Raw genomic sequence first — 13,858 nt, 5'->3', positions numbered from 1 at the left:
CGGGCAGCCGCGCAGGGGACGCCCCCCCAGAAGCTGGCCGGGGCGGGGGAACTTGCGGGCCCGCCATCCTTGAGGTCGCTCTGTGCAGACGCCGTGTTCGGGGCGTGTTGTGTGGGGGCAGGTGGCCACAAAGATGGGGAGGCGGGAGGCGATGGGGACACGGTGGCTGTAACTGTGGTGGGTGCTGTGGGTGCACCAGAGACCGTGGGGGAAGGGGGTGTAACAGGGTGTCCTCGGGCCAGCTGGTCCTTCTTCGTGGGCTGGATAGTGTGATCCCCCCAGGTGGTAGGAGGAGTGACGATAAGAAGAGTATATCTCAAGTGATGGTCACCACATCCCACAAAACGTTCTCCCCTGAACGAGTTAGGGACAAGGACCTCTTAGAGGACGGGGTGTCGGCGCACTGCTACTGTACAAGGATGGAAGGGTTGTAAACGGCCGCTACCGGGCCAACCCCCGGCTCCGCAGGTGTTCAGGTCCTCCCGCTGCCCCACCGTGTCTGCCTTCATCGCCCTCACTCTTTCTCTTTCACAGTGACCGAATCTCCCCGGAAGGAAACTCTGTCCGCCGATGTGGAGCGCCGCCTCCTGCCCGTGTGGTCCTCGGGCTCCTCGGGCTTGGGCCCTGGCCCTGCGGCGGCGGGGACCGTCAGGAGGACTGCATCAGGCCGGTGAGGCGCTTGCCCGCCAGCGACTTTCCCTGCAGAGACAGGCGACAGAGAGGCACGCACAGGTGCACACACACAGAGGGACAGAGACAGAGAGCCAGACAGGTGAATTAATTGTTGCACGACTCAGCGCACTGACCCCTTTGCTCTCTGGGTTTGGGAGCCTGAGCCGCAGCAGCTGGAACCACCAGGGGTCTGGGGCAGGCTGGGGGGAGGGTGCGCTGCTGGTGCTCTTTCTGGGGTGTGGGAATCTCACTCACCCCAAACCAGCCATTTCAGCTCTGAGGTAGAGTGGCTCTTCAGGCCCGTGGGCTCTCCCTGAGCTTGATTTCATTCAAGCGAGGAAGGAAAAGGTGGATTGGGGAGCAGCAAGATCAGGGAGGGTGGCCTGACCCAGACAGATGCGGGCTAAGGATCTGGGTGTTTGGAAACTAATGAAGGAACCAGCAGTCTCAATGCAGAAGACCCTGGGAGCCTGTGTGCAGTGCAGGAGAGACACAGGCGCCCTCCCGACGACCCAGTTCTGGGCGACGGGAGTGGTGTTCGTCGCGACCCGGAGAGTGGGCGACCAGCTGCCACCACGGGCCCCAGACAGGCACCCCACCATCTCCTGGGTTCTCGGCCCCCTCTCTGCGGTACCCAGGGTCTCCGCCTCAGGAGTTCTGCAAGCCCGTGCCTTACAACCCATGTCGTAAGAAAACGAACGGGACTGTGAGGCCTGGTGGAAGGGGCTCAGAGGGCCTGAGAGAGGCCAGTTGTTCTCATGCCTGGGAGGAGGTGACTGCGTCCATTTCCTGCCCCCTCTTCAGAAATCCACAGCGCTGGACAGGGGCCTAGGGGATCCAGTGTGGCTGGGCCCAAGCCCATTGATCACTGTGTCGAGAAAACACTCAGAGCCGCCCATTATTGACAGGGGGTCAGTGACACCGCCACCCTGCACGAGGCGGCACAGAAGGCTCGTCAGCACGGCAGCCGTTCCTGCGAGGACCAGCAGTTCCTCCTGTGCATTTCCAACGGGGCGAGGGCTCGGTTTGTTTACTGGGCTTGGCTGCGTGTAAGCTGGATGTAATTAAAAACATTGATCAGGCTTGTGAAGCCTGGTGGGGTACTCAATAAACCTGCTGATTGATGAATTGATGGATAATGGGCATATCTAACCAACCAATGACACAGGCCGTGACTTTGCTGGGCGCAGGACAATGTGTCGTCTGGCTCAGCGCTCCACGGAGGGACACGGCAGCTTGACTCTGAGAATTCTGATGGCGTGGCCGGGAGCTTGTCTGGGGTTGGAACTGACTCAGGAGCTGTTGGGGGGTCTGCTTTGTCCTCCTGCTCTACCTCTCCTTCCTCCCCTGTCGTCACTCTCCTTCCTCACTGTCGGGAGTGAGACACGCTTTTCCTTTCTGCTCCGCATCTTAAAACGCACGCACACACACTAACACACACGCACACAAAACCTCCCCATCGCCAACCTTATCGGAACCTTGAAATACACTAACCTTAGCCTGTAGCAGGATACAGTTATACTAGGCTAAGGATTTTTAATCAGATTAAAAAAACACCAAATCCTAGCGGGTGACAGTGCCAGTCTTTGCAAATCACGGGAAGCAGGTGGCGGCCCCTCTGTGTGGAGTGGGTTAGAGCTACGGTGGCGGCAGAGGGCGGAGGCGGCCCTCCGGGGCTCGCCCAGCCCGATTCCAAGGCACACTCAGCCGACAGTCTCCTTGACTGCCCTTTCTTAGATGGGGCTCCAGGCGTTTGTCATTCACTTGGTTCACCTGGGATTGTGCCTTCTCAACGCAGGCCTGAAGGCAGAAAGCGTGGTTGTGTGTGTGTGTGTGTGTGTGTGTGTCTGTGTGCGTGCGCGTGAGTTCCTCTCTGGGGATATGTGGGGCTGATAGTCCAGGCCCCCGTGGTCCGAGAGTTCTAACAAACCTCTACCCCATCCCTGCTCACACAAGAGACTCCAAGGCACTTTGCCTGCCCCCCCCCCCCGTCGCTGCAGTAACCACACGCCAAATACGGCTCCCCTCTCCCCACCACTTCCACCCCTCCTCCACCAGGGCCCCAAATTACACAGTATGTCCCCAAATACATATGTTCCAGCTTGGTCACACAGCGTTTGGGGCTCTGATTTAGCTGGAGGACATGAAAAAAAAAATCACGACGCTTCCGCCTGACAGTCTGTGTCCAGGGGTATGCTAAAAGCCCAGAGACAAAGGAGGTGAGGTTTACCAGGCATCCAAACCCTCATTACAGCTTCTTTCTCATTAGTGAGGTCATTTGGGCTGGAGAGGGGGCTGTGGGTTGAGGGAGGTTGGAGACTATTTCTGGAGGACTGTGTGACTATTTGTTTTAGCTGAATTTGACCCTGAGGCCCCCCATCCTCCGTATCTCCCAGTTCTATGGGGTGGGCTGGGCTGGGCTTGGAGCCTCTAATTAATCTCTTCCTGCCTCAGTCCTGGAGCTCAGCTTCACAGCTATGACTCCAAGGACCTGTGGCCAGCCCATCAATTCTGCCCCTCCCCTTCCCCTCAGCTACTTCTGTTTCTCCGGACTTCGGGTCAGGGGGTGCAGCTGACCGGCCTAGAGAACACACAGTCCAAGTGGTTGCTCCTTGGCATTTCTCTCCCTTCCCCCACTCCTGCGCTCACACATTTGCCAAATGCCAGTTGCTGCTAAAGGAGGTCACGGAGGTTCGGGTTGGCTGGCGGGGGGTGGGGTGGGGGGTGGGGGTGGCACAGCTGAGCCCAGCTGCAATCTGTCTTCTACACAGTGACCTCCCGGGTGAGGCTGGAAGGTGGTTACTCATGCAGGACGCAGGCAGGGTAGATGCCTGGCCTTGGGCTTCGGGGAAGAAATCCTGCAATCGCTCTAGTTCAGCAGCTGCCTCCCTTCTGAAGAGCTGAGATTCCTGTGGTTCCCAGGGATCAAAGTGAAACCTGACAGCAGAGGCTACCTGTGTTCAGAGATGAGCTGTCTCAAGGTCTGTGCTGCTAGGGGCTTGCTGCGCAGCCCAGAGAGGAGAAGCCCCGCCCATGCCTTCTGGGGCTCTTCCCTTCTTCCCCTCCACCCTGCCTCCAGTTCGGCGCTTCTAGAGGCCGCACGTAGGAGGGGAGGCCTGCCTCCGCCTGCCATTTCTCACAGTCCCAGGGGAAGCTGTTGTTTCGGGGTCTGAATGTGGGATGTTCCTCAGCACCGGTCAGCTGGGAACGGGACCTGGTACCGGGATGCTGCCGCCCGCTCAGACAGGGCCCCTGGCGGGCTGAGTGAGGCAGCTGAAGGTGGCGGGAGAAGCCATTAGCAGGCAGCCTTTGTCCAAGTGAAAAATCGACAGCGATTGAGGACTGAGCTGCGGAAGGTACATTCCAGACACATCAAAGCTTTGCATACAGACGAAGCGCTTTTCACCTTCGTGACCTCTGGCAAAGTTCAACCCAGCGGAATGTGGGATCCTTCAGTTTCATGGACCACGGGCTCAGTGCTGGGCTCGCTCACACCTACACATTCAACGCCCTCCCTGGCTAATCATTTTAGCTCTGTGGCCATCTTGACGGCTAGAAGCCTGCACGAAAGTGGTCATGGGATCCTTTGTTGCTAAGAGGAAAGGCACGCAAGGAATAGCTCCCTTTTGGGCAGCGCTTTAAAGGAAATCAACATGCTGACTGACATGCTCGGTGCATTGTACCTGCAGATATTAATCCACAAACATGCACGATCCGGGTTACCAAGGCCTGTTGCCACTTACCTGGGAGACTGGTGCTAAACTCTTAGCTGGGAGAAGGGCTGTGGCTCAGAGGGTAGCCCTGGGGTCAGAGGGTATATTGGGAGCAGCAGAGCCAAGCACTAGGGGCTCAGGCAGGACCCTTTACAATGCTAAGAGGGGGTAAAGACCTCTGAGCTGCTGATGAGATTCTCTTGCTGATTTTCCCAAATGACCTAAGGCCAAAGTTACAGATCTCAAGGCCACCAAGTCTAAATCAACGCTACCATGGTGACAGAAATGAACCGTGGTTGCCTCTGGGGGAGATGACGAAACTGACTGGAGGGGGCATGAGGGAACTTTCTGGGGTGATGGGGTGTAGGTTACACTGGTGCATACATTTGTCGGATTCACGGAGCCACACATTTCAGATGTGTGCATTTTGCTATATGTAGTTATACCTCAACAGAAAAAAAACTAGAACAGCATCCCAGTGATCGCATTTTGCTTTGAAATTTCCTACGCCACCCTTTTTTCAGTGGCTGACCCCACTGCCAATCAGTTAAATTCAATGCTTCCCTTCCAGTGGAGGAGAAACCCAGGTTCTCCTATTTGGGGAACTAGAATTTGCAACAGAATGCATTTCTAGCCTCGATCCATTCAAACTGATCACCTGGTTGGGACACACGGGCATTGTCATCCTTGCTAAAGAAAAATTGCGTTTTGCTGAACAGGGCTCACCAAGTGACCTCAGCAGACAAGACATGGGAGGCCCCAGGGATGAGCTGTCCTCCCAAGGAGACTGAAGGTCATCTAGCAGCACATGACGCTCACATTTATAAATGATGAGTCTGTGTGGAATCACAGGGCTGGGGAACTTGCTGAGGAGAGCAGTCAGGAGCCCAGAGCCAGATGGAAAGGGAAGGGCCTGACGTGGGCTCGGCAGCAGGGAGAAGCCACGGCCCCGCTCAGCTTCATCGGTGGCTTTCCTGGAGGTTGGCGCCCCCTTTCCTCAGAGCAAAGTGAAAGGAAGGATTTCAAAAGGGAGTGTAAGGAGTGTGGTGGCCTCTCCTTTCTCGATGATGTTTAAAATCAGGGAAAGTGCCATTTGCTTGGGATAATTTGGAGGTCTGAGAAACTCCGGCAGGGGATGGTAGAAAAATCCATACTTCATATAGAATAGTTTAAAAAAATGTTCAACTCTCCATCTCTGTCACCCTCTATTGAACTTTGTGAGGCGAGGTGGGCAGATGGATGGGAAAACCAGGCTATGGGACAAGTCAAAGACGGCAGCCTGCTGGCCCAGGGCAGAGCTGGGGCGGGGGGGGGGGGGGGGGGGGGGAGCGGGGGGGGGGGGGGGCGGGGGGGCGGGGCTGCTGGGCTGTTTCGCCTTCGGCAGGGAGGGCCGGATCCATCCCTGGGTCTGTATTTCTCCCGGGGCCCTTGCCAAGCTTTCTGATCTCTCTCAGGAGCTAAAGGGCATTTTATTTGGTTTTAAAATATTCTCTTTATTGGGCTTTTAAAAAATAAGATGCCACAAACATAAAACAACACCCAAATAAGAAAATCGAGAGATAGGTGAAAATTCGATTAATAAAAAAGTTCACTGGCTGAAGAATTAATATACATTCATGTACATCTAAGCCTGTTTAAGAAATAAGGACTATACTTAACATAAAAATAACGGATTCTCCTGCCACGACCCACCAGCTGACGTATAGGACGGTGCTACGAACCAGGGTCTGCCCCACGAACAGGTGGTCCCTCCCGTGTGTGGAATCTGCCAGCCGTCACGTCCTCTGAAAGTGACGCTCACAACATGTCACCGGGACCACAGCAGATTCAGATTCCCGACAAGCCTGCATTGTCAACTACAGTGCTTTTTTTCTCCTTTGAGAGATTTTAATTTAGGAAAGGTGGGTTGCCAGCCCTCCTATCTGAACTAAAGTCGAAAGGACCAGCCTACCCCCGATCACCCAGGGACTTTCTCTTTGAATTTCTTATTCCTGCCCAATGGGGTGGCCCTTCTCAAGTGCCCTCCTCTTCAGCTCTCCCAGATTGTGGTGGTGGCAGGGTGGGTTGGTCGCATGACCAGGGACACAGGTTTGCCATTGAGGACAGTCACCACGGACTGAACATTGAGCAGCTGTTGTGTGTCAAGCACACTAGACATGTCGCCGACACCTGTGCTAATGCCCACACCGCCCTGACTGCAGGTGTTCCATCCCCCCCCCCCGGGGACAGATGGGGACACTGGCTCAAACAGAGCTCGAACCTGTTGCCTGAGAGCATGCAGCGAGTCAGGGCACAGCTGAGCGGGTCGGCCTCAAGACCCAGAAACCTCTACCTGTATTTGACCATCGCTCTCAAAAAAGGAGGCAGATGGGAACACTGAGGGACTAAGGACTCCTCCATGTTCACCCGCGCCACTCCGGCGGTGGCTGCTGACGGGCCAGGTGAAGCCACCACTTTGTTTGTGGCCCTGTGTTACTGGTGCCAATGCCTCTGGGGTCTCCATAGCAACCGTTCCAGGGAGGCGAGAAGCAGGTGTGATGTTTACCTTTCTAAGGAGGGGCAGACAGAACTGCCTTACTCCAGTGGGAACCAGTGCCTAAATTGGGGTGTCCTGGCTGCGTGGCTCAGTTGGTTGGAGCAGCATCCCATACACCAAAAGGTCATGGGTTTGATTCCCAGTCAGGGCACATACTAGGCTGCAGATTCAATCCCTGGCCGGGGTGTGTATGGGAGGCAATCAATCAATGTTTTTCTCTCACATCGCTGTTTCTCTCTCTCTCTCTCTAAAAATCAATGAAAACATATCCTGGAGCGAGGATTTTTAAAAAAATAAGCTTGAACTCTTTAGCAAAATAAAATGTAAAAGTAATTTTAAAACTTGGGGTGTCCCGGCCAGGCCGGGGAAGCCCTCCCTGGTTCTGCTCCTGGCATCTCTGGCTCCTGTCCCCCATCCCTCTCCACGCACGGGCTCTGCACAGGCGGCCTCTGGTGGGTGGTGGGAGAGCTCCCTCCCGGTCTCCGGAAGTGCAGGGACAAACCTGGAACCAGGTGGGCCTGCCAGGACGGGCAGAGGCTCGGCAGCCGTGCCCACACTGGTGGCGCAGTGCCCAGGCTCAGGCGCCCGCCCCCGTTCCCACTCCCATCTCCCATCGCCGTTTCTCGTGGTGCAGGAGAAATGCTGCCTCTTACTACCGGACCCCTCTTATCTCCCTCCTCCGGTTCTGACCGGACAGGCAGGTGCTCTTTCCACACCCAGCTCCAGGAAGTCCTCGTGGGACTGGAGTGGTGCGAGGGGGGCGGTCCGCGTGAAGCCCCTCGGCAGCGTGCCTCCCGGTGGCCCCGCGACGCCTGCCTTTTTCTCTCCTCCTCCCCCTCCTCCATCTCCTCCTCCTCCGCTGCCTCCTCCTCCTCCTCCTCCTCTCCTCCTCCTCTCCTCCTCCTCCTCCCCCTCTCTTCCTCCTCCTCCTCCTCCTCCTCCCTCTTCCTCCTCCTCCTCCCTTCTCCTCCTCCTCCTCCCTTCTCCTCCTCCTCCTCCTCCCTTCTCCTCCTCCTCCTCCCTCCTCCTCCTCCTCCTCCTCCTCCTCCCTCCTCCTCCTCCCTTCTCCTCCTCCTCCTCCCTTCTCCTCCTCCTCCTCCCTTCTCCTCCTCCTCCTCCTCCTCCCTTCTCCTCCTCCTCCTCCCTTCTCCTCCTCCTCCTCCCTTCTCCTCCTCCTCCTCCCTTCTCCTCCTCCTCCTCCTCCTCCCTCCTCCTCCTCCTCCTCCTCCTCCTCCTCCCTTCTCCTCCTCCTCCTCCTCCCTTCTCCTCCTCCTCCTCCTCCTCCTCCTCCTCCTCCTCCTCCTCCTCCGCAAACGTACTTTGGCATCTCAGCTCTGGTTACTCCAAATCAGGCAAAGGTCAAAAGACACAAGGAAACCGGGACATGACTGTGTTGCTACTGGCAACAGCTTGATGCTACTTTTTTCCAACTCGGAAGCTCAGGTGATCCCTGAGTATGGCTACAGGGGTGAGGGTTGCTAAATCTGCCCTCCTTCAGGTGCTTCTCATCTGCAAACACATTCACCCCAAACATGTCCACTGGTTGGGGTCCTTGGTCCGTCCAGCGCCGAGGCAGAGCATTGAAGGCACAGGCAGCCAGCATGCTGACCACCCCACCCGCCCAGAAGCGGAATAATTCCACGAATGCCCATGTCCGTTTGGACACATATGCAAAGAGGACCAGCCCCTTTCTCTCCCCTCCTCCCCCCGGGAACATGGTTCTGCAGGTATTTCTCATACATGTATTTCTAACCTGGAAAAGTGCAGCAGGGGACCGACCTGTCAAACAGCATTTTTCAAGAGATCTCTGGATAGAAACTTGGGCTCATGGAATTCCTAGCCACAGAGAACCTTCTCACTTCCCTATAGACCCTTTTCACGTGTCCCTCGATGCTTTTGGTCCCCGTGGGGCAGCGGATGGGTGGCTGCCTTGCCTTCTGCCCTGTGGAGGGGCAGGCGGATCGGCTTTACTCCAATTAGCGCCAACTACACCGGCTGTGAGACTGCCCAGTTCCCGCAGGACTGGCCGCGGGCCACGGAGGAAGGGCTACGGGAGCTGCATCTGGGAGATGACGCCTGAGGATGCTGCTGTTGGGTGTAAGAGCATCTTCCAAGGTGGTGGGCCTGTCTGCTCTGCTCTGCCAGGGGTCTAGAAGTGATTACAGGATCAATACCTAAAGACACTATTTGTACATTGTCTCTGGGACAAGGGGCTCAATGTCACCTCTGGGCCCCTCAGCTCTTGTTTCTTTGGAAGAAAATACTATGGGCGCAAAAAATGGGCAGGAAAAAAGCGGACACCAAAAACCCGGGTGCCGCCGACTGTCTATGGGGCGAGGCTGTGAAACGGGAGAGGTGGGCGAGACGAGCCCACGGACAAACAGATCCACCTCCAGATTCTGCAGCAGCTTCTGCGCAGAAGGATCCCCAGGAAGGTCAGAGAGTGCGGACGCCGGGGTCACTCACCCACTGCCGGAAGGAAGCCACCTCGGGGGTGAAATGCAGCGGCCATTCTGACTCTGCGCCAGCAGCACTAGGCAATTGTGTTTTTAGGAAGGGAAGTGAAGAATAACTTATCCAGCTGCAACCATGAAGACCTGTGCTCAGGGGAGCCCCTGCCCAGACACAGCTGCGGCGGGCGTGCAAGCCATGCTCAGACGACATGCGGGCTGCAGCGTATGTTGCACACGGACCATACACTGAACGCCGAGGCGTCTCTCAGGCAGGCAGCACGGGCATCCACGTATGCAACTGTGTACACGCCATGCGCACGTTTACACCGCAGCCACTTACGCAAGCATCTCATGCAAGGTGCATAAGCAACCACGGGATTGGCTGTGGACCTCTGACGTCAGGCTCCTACGATGCTCGTCTTTGACAAACACCACGAACTTAGAGCATTTGCCTTAAGGTACATATATAAAACCTGAATTCTCCCCAGGGAAAAGCCGTTTGTGTCCGTGGAAATGACCTCTCAGCTTCTGTTTCTGTCAATGCTATCGGCAGGAGGAGCGTGCACCCCAGGGGTCTGGTCACTGGGATTTCAAAGCACCCCCGTCACCTGCTCCTGACTCCTCCAGCAGCCCCACCTTAGAGGCTGTGGCTAAAAAATAGAAGCCTTTGTCTACCTGGCAGGTGGAGCTAGTGGCCTTGGGGAGGCTGCCCTGCTCGGAGCGCCCAGGTGGGCAGACAGCTGAGAGGAGACGGTCTCTGGGAACGAGGCTTCTGCTGTGCCGAGCGCTACATCTGGAGGGTTGGATTTCATGCTCCTATCACGGGGAGAACTATTTCTGGCTTGTGTCTGGAAGCAGGAGGCATCTTAGGGTTCCACACCCCAGTAGGGTGGGCGATGCTGGGTTCTGCCAATGTGCTCCGTTCCCTGTGGCTCCCCACTGCCGCCTCCCCACAGCTGCCAGCCCCACAGACCCCAGCACTTCCAGCAAGTGCCTGGGGACCCGGGAGATCAACCACAGGGCAGAGCTGGCCTGCTGGGCACCGCAGTCCCTCCGTTCCCAGGGAAAGCAGAGAAACCGGCTCTCTGGGCCAACTTTAAAAACAAGCCAACAATAATAGCTAGTATTTATTGAGTAGTTCATCGAGCTGGTCACTGTAATAAATAAATGTGCTGTACACACATTGTCATATATGAGACACCCCCCTGCCCATCCTTAACTACTAAATAACTATGATACCTTCCTTGCAGAAGATTGTTGGACATTAAATAAGGTAACAAGAAGTAAGCATGGGCTGCTGACAGTCATAATAATGAAAATGATAGCACAGAGAACTGTGCTTGAGCACACAGCCTACAAACACTGTGCTAAGCACCTTATGTACTTTTCCCCACTTCATTTCCTCTTCTCTCTCCTTTGCCACGAGCTGCCTGTGTCACCCAGCTCAGTGGTAGAGCTGGGGTAGAACCGAAGTCCCTCTCGGGCCAAGCCCAGCATGACGTAGATGCCCACAGTACATATAACACGATGAGCCCCCCCAAATGGAAGCCACTACTGCCATGCCCTTATTTAATGCCAACAGCCACTCGGTGCAGTAGGCTTCGTTATGCCATCGGGCACGTGAGTGCCCGCCGGGTGGAGAGATGGGGTTCAGCCAGGGCTGCCCGCCCCTAACTCAGCCCACATCTGCACTGTGGTGGACGTGGAAGGGGCGTTGATATCAGTGGGCCAGGCCAGCAGGTCATTTCCGCAGGGGACGAGAATGCGGTTGGGGAAATATTGCTGCCAGGTTTGCAACAGCATCTAACCCCGGCTGGCTGGTGGTGCTTAGTCACACCCCATGTGGCTGGCTACGGACGGGCTCAGGGGATCTGGAGGGCTCAGGGGAGGCAGCCACGAGGGGCCAAGCGAAGCCTGTCTAATCACACCCCGGCCGGGACAAGGTGCTGCTCGCTGTGCATCATCCGTGTGTCCTGCCAGGATGGACAGGAAGGCGACCTGCCACCAAACCCGAGCAAAGCAGCTGAAGGGCAGCTGGGGCTCTCGTGGCCACCACCCCGCCTGCACCCCTCCCGTGATCCTTCTCGTAAGGCCCTATAGATCCAGAAACAATTCAGGAAAGCGACGGTGGAGGGCTCTGCAGCTTGTCACGACCAAGGGACCTCCACCCAGCTATGACCTCAGATGCAAACAATGGGCTCCTTTCCACATGTAGAACTGCGGCTGTCCCAGTGTGGAACCTTCCAGGGTCATCCCGGAGCCAGAACCTATCAATTTCCCCGCTGGTTTCCCTGCCGGTTACAAGGTCGGGCTGAGGTTTTCACTGGCTGCTCCACCCGGGTTCCCAGCTTCACCTGCAAGGACGGAGAGGCCAGGCCCGCGATCCCGGCCTGATGCTCTCTCTCCCCATGGGCATGGGGGTTCAGCCGCACCGCGCTCTTCGTGCAAATGGGAAAGGCCAGGGGAGGGTGAAGAAAGGTTCTCCAACCCTGTGAAAGAGCGTGGGTGTGCCCTGGGTCCCCTGCCCCGCCCCGCCTCCTCTGCCCACGCACGTGCCTCACCGGTTTGAAGGAGCGTCTGCAGGATGTAGTGACAGTCGACTCTGGGTTTGCGTTAGCTTTAAAACATGTCTTATGAAAACTTGACTGACTTTACCAGGATTACCATGTTTAATGAGAGGCCTTAAAGAATCTGAGAGCAGAAGATGAGGAGAGGAAACAGCCATAAGCTACGATCACCATAATCACACAGCCTCACGAGGAGCTGAAAGCAGCCCGTGACGCTCCCGAGAGGGCAGTGCCTTTTGCCTCGGCGGGTCCTGGGGCAGCTGGGCAGAGTGTGTGACAGGAGAGCCCTTCCCTTCCGGTGGGGCTGAGGGTGAGTCCCCAAGGCGGGGCCCGGGGGGAGGGGCCTCGGGAGGGCAGTTTCTCCTGGTCTAAGGCCCCTGGGCCGGCTCTGCTCCTGGCCAGGCAGAGGTGCTTTCCGTGGCAACTTGCACACCTGAAATCGGCAACTGGCTTTATCATCTTTCCTGTTTTCAACAAACACCTTTTCTGGGTCGGAATAACGCCAGGCCGAGGGTTCTCCAGCGCAGAGCCAGGGTGCCCTGCGCACATGCCCACCCAGTGTGCTCAGCCTCCTGTGGGCGCCTGCTCGCTGACCTCCCTCCCGGCGTTCAGGGGAGAGCCCGTTGTCCAGGACTCAGCTGCAGCAGCAGCAATTGGCTTAAGAAAAAACAAAACAAAACCCAAAAAACAAAAAACCGGCACCAGGCAAGGGCGACACGCGAAGGGCAGTCATTCCCCTCCTTGACAGTTGCCCTTGCGTTGAGTGTCCTCATCTGGCTTGTCCACCCTCGAGGCGGTCTCAGCAAACTCCCTCCGTGTGATCCATTCTTCTTTTCCACGGCTTATTTATAAACCACAGGATAAAATGCAGTAGGATCCATTTAACACATATTTAATGCATCGGAGGACCCCGGCGGGAAGAGAGGATGGAATCCAATGCATAAACCTGTTCTGAAGTGTCCTTGGCCATCCAGCTTCTGAGTGTCTCCAGGGAGCTCCCTGTTCCTCCAGGTGACATCCCACTGCTGGGAAGTTGCTCCTGTTCGATATGCTTAGGTGGAGTGAGCCTCCCCACACCTTCCCCCTTTGTTCTAGCTGTGTCTGGAACAATCCAGAAATACCCACTCACTCTGGAGGACACACAAGTTTACCTCACGATGGTTATCTCGAGTCTTCTCAGGGGCTAAGCATCTTCATCTACTTCACTCTGAGCCGACATGGCTTCCAGATGCCCAGTCATTCTCTCTGAACTTTCTCTAGATTGTTCAAGTTCTGGATAAAATGCAGGACTGAGAACCGAGACGCCACCCTGCCTGGAGCAACACGGCACAGCGAACCGATCTGTCTCCTGACCGCGCCACGTTCGTCATTGCAGCCTAACGTTGCTTTTATTTTAGTTTTATCCTTGCCCGAGGACATTTTTCCATTTTTTTGTTCAGATAGAGTGGGAGAGAGAGAGAGAGAGAGAGAGAGAGAGAGAGAAACATCGATGTGAAAGGGACACATCGAGTGGCTGCCTCCTGCATGCACGACCCAACTAGGGCCGGGGATAAACTGCAACCGAGGTACATGCCCTTAGTGGGAACCGAACCAGGGTCTCTCTGGACCGCAGGCCGATGCTCTAACCGCTGAGCCAAACCGGCCAGGGCCTAATGCTGCTTTTAAAAAAAGTGATTGCCTCCTGCTTTTGCCTATATTAAGCTTGCAGTCAACTACATCCCCAGAATGTTCTCTTTTACTTGACTTTCAGTGAAGGATTCAAATGCCACCCTGTAGTTGTGAGACTGAATTCTTTTCTAACATGAATTTTATCTAGTTGTTTCTGACCCATCATCCCACCTGAAGGAGATGCTTTTCAAAAAAAGCACGTTATCTACCAAATGAGCGATACCTTCCAGGTTTGGGTCTTTAAACAGG

The 13,858-nt window shown here is 56.0% G+C and overlaps 1 protein-coding gene across 2 annotated transcripts in view; it reads right to left on the bottom strand.

Annotated features, from left to right (window-relative positions):
* Positions 1-265: 265 nt before the first annotated feature.
* Positions 266-13,858, bottom strand: part of RGS6 (regulator of G protein signaling 6) — a 492,828-nt gene continuing 479,235 nt past the window's right edge. Inside the window, exons 18-19 of one of the 2 annotated variants that reach the window (XM_036258187.1) lie at positions 9,388-9,454; positions 266-699 (exon numbers count right to left, since the gene is read on the bottom strand). In XM_036258187.1, the coding sequence (XP_036114080.1) occupies positions 515-699; positions 9,388-9,454 (252 nt within the window). In that variant the 3' untranslated portion in view covers positions 266-514. The remainder of the gene's footprint in view (positions 700-9,387; positions 9,455-13,858) is intronic. The other variant, XM_036258184.1, reaches the window with a different exon arrangement.

This window comes from Molossus molossus, unplaced genomic scaffold, assembly GCF_014108415.1.
Source record: "Molossus molossus isolate mMolMol1 unplaced genomic scaffold, mMolMol1.p scaffold_m16_p_1, whole genome shotgun sequence".
Classification (NCBI taxonomy): domain Eukaryota; kingdom Metazoa; phylum Chordata; class Mammalia; order Chiroptera; family Molossidae; genus Molossus; species Molossus molossus.
This window is presented reverse-complemented; position numbering and strand designations above follow the sequence as displayed.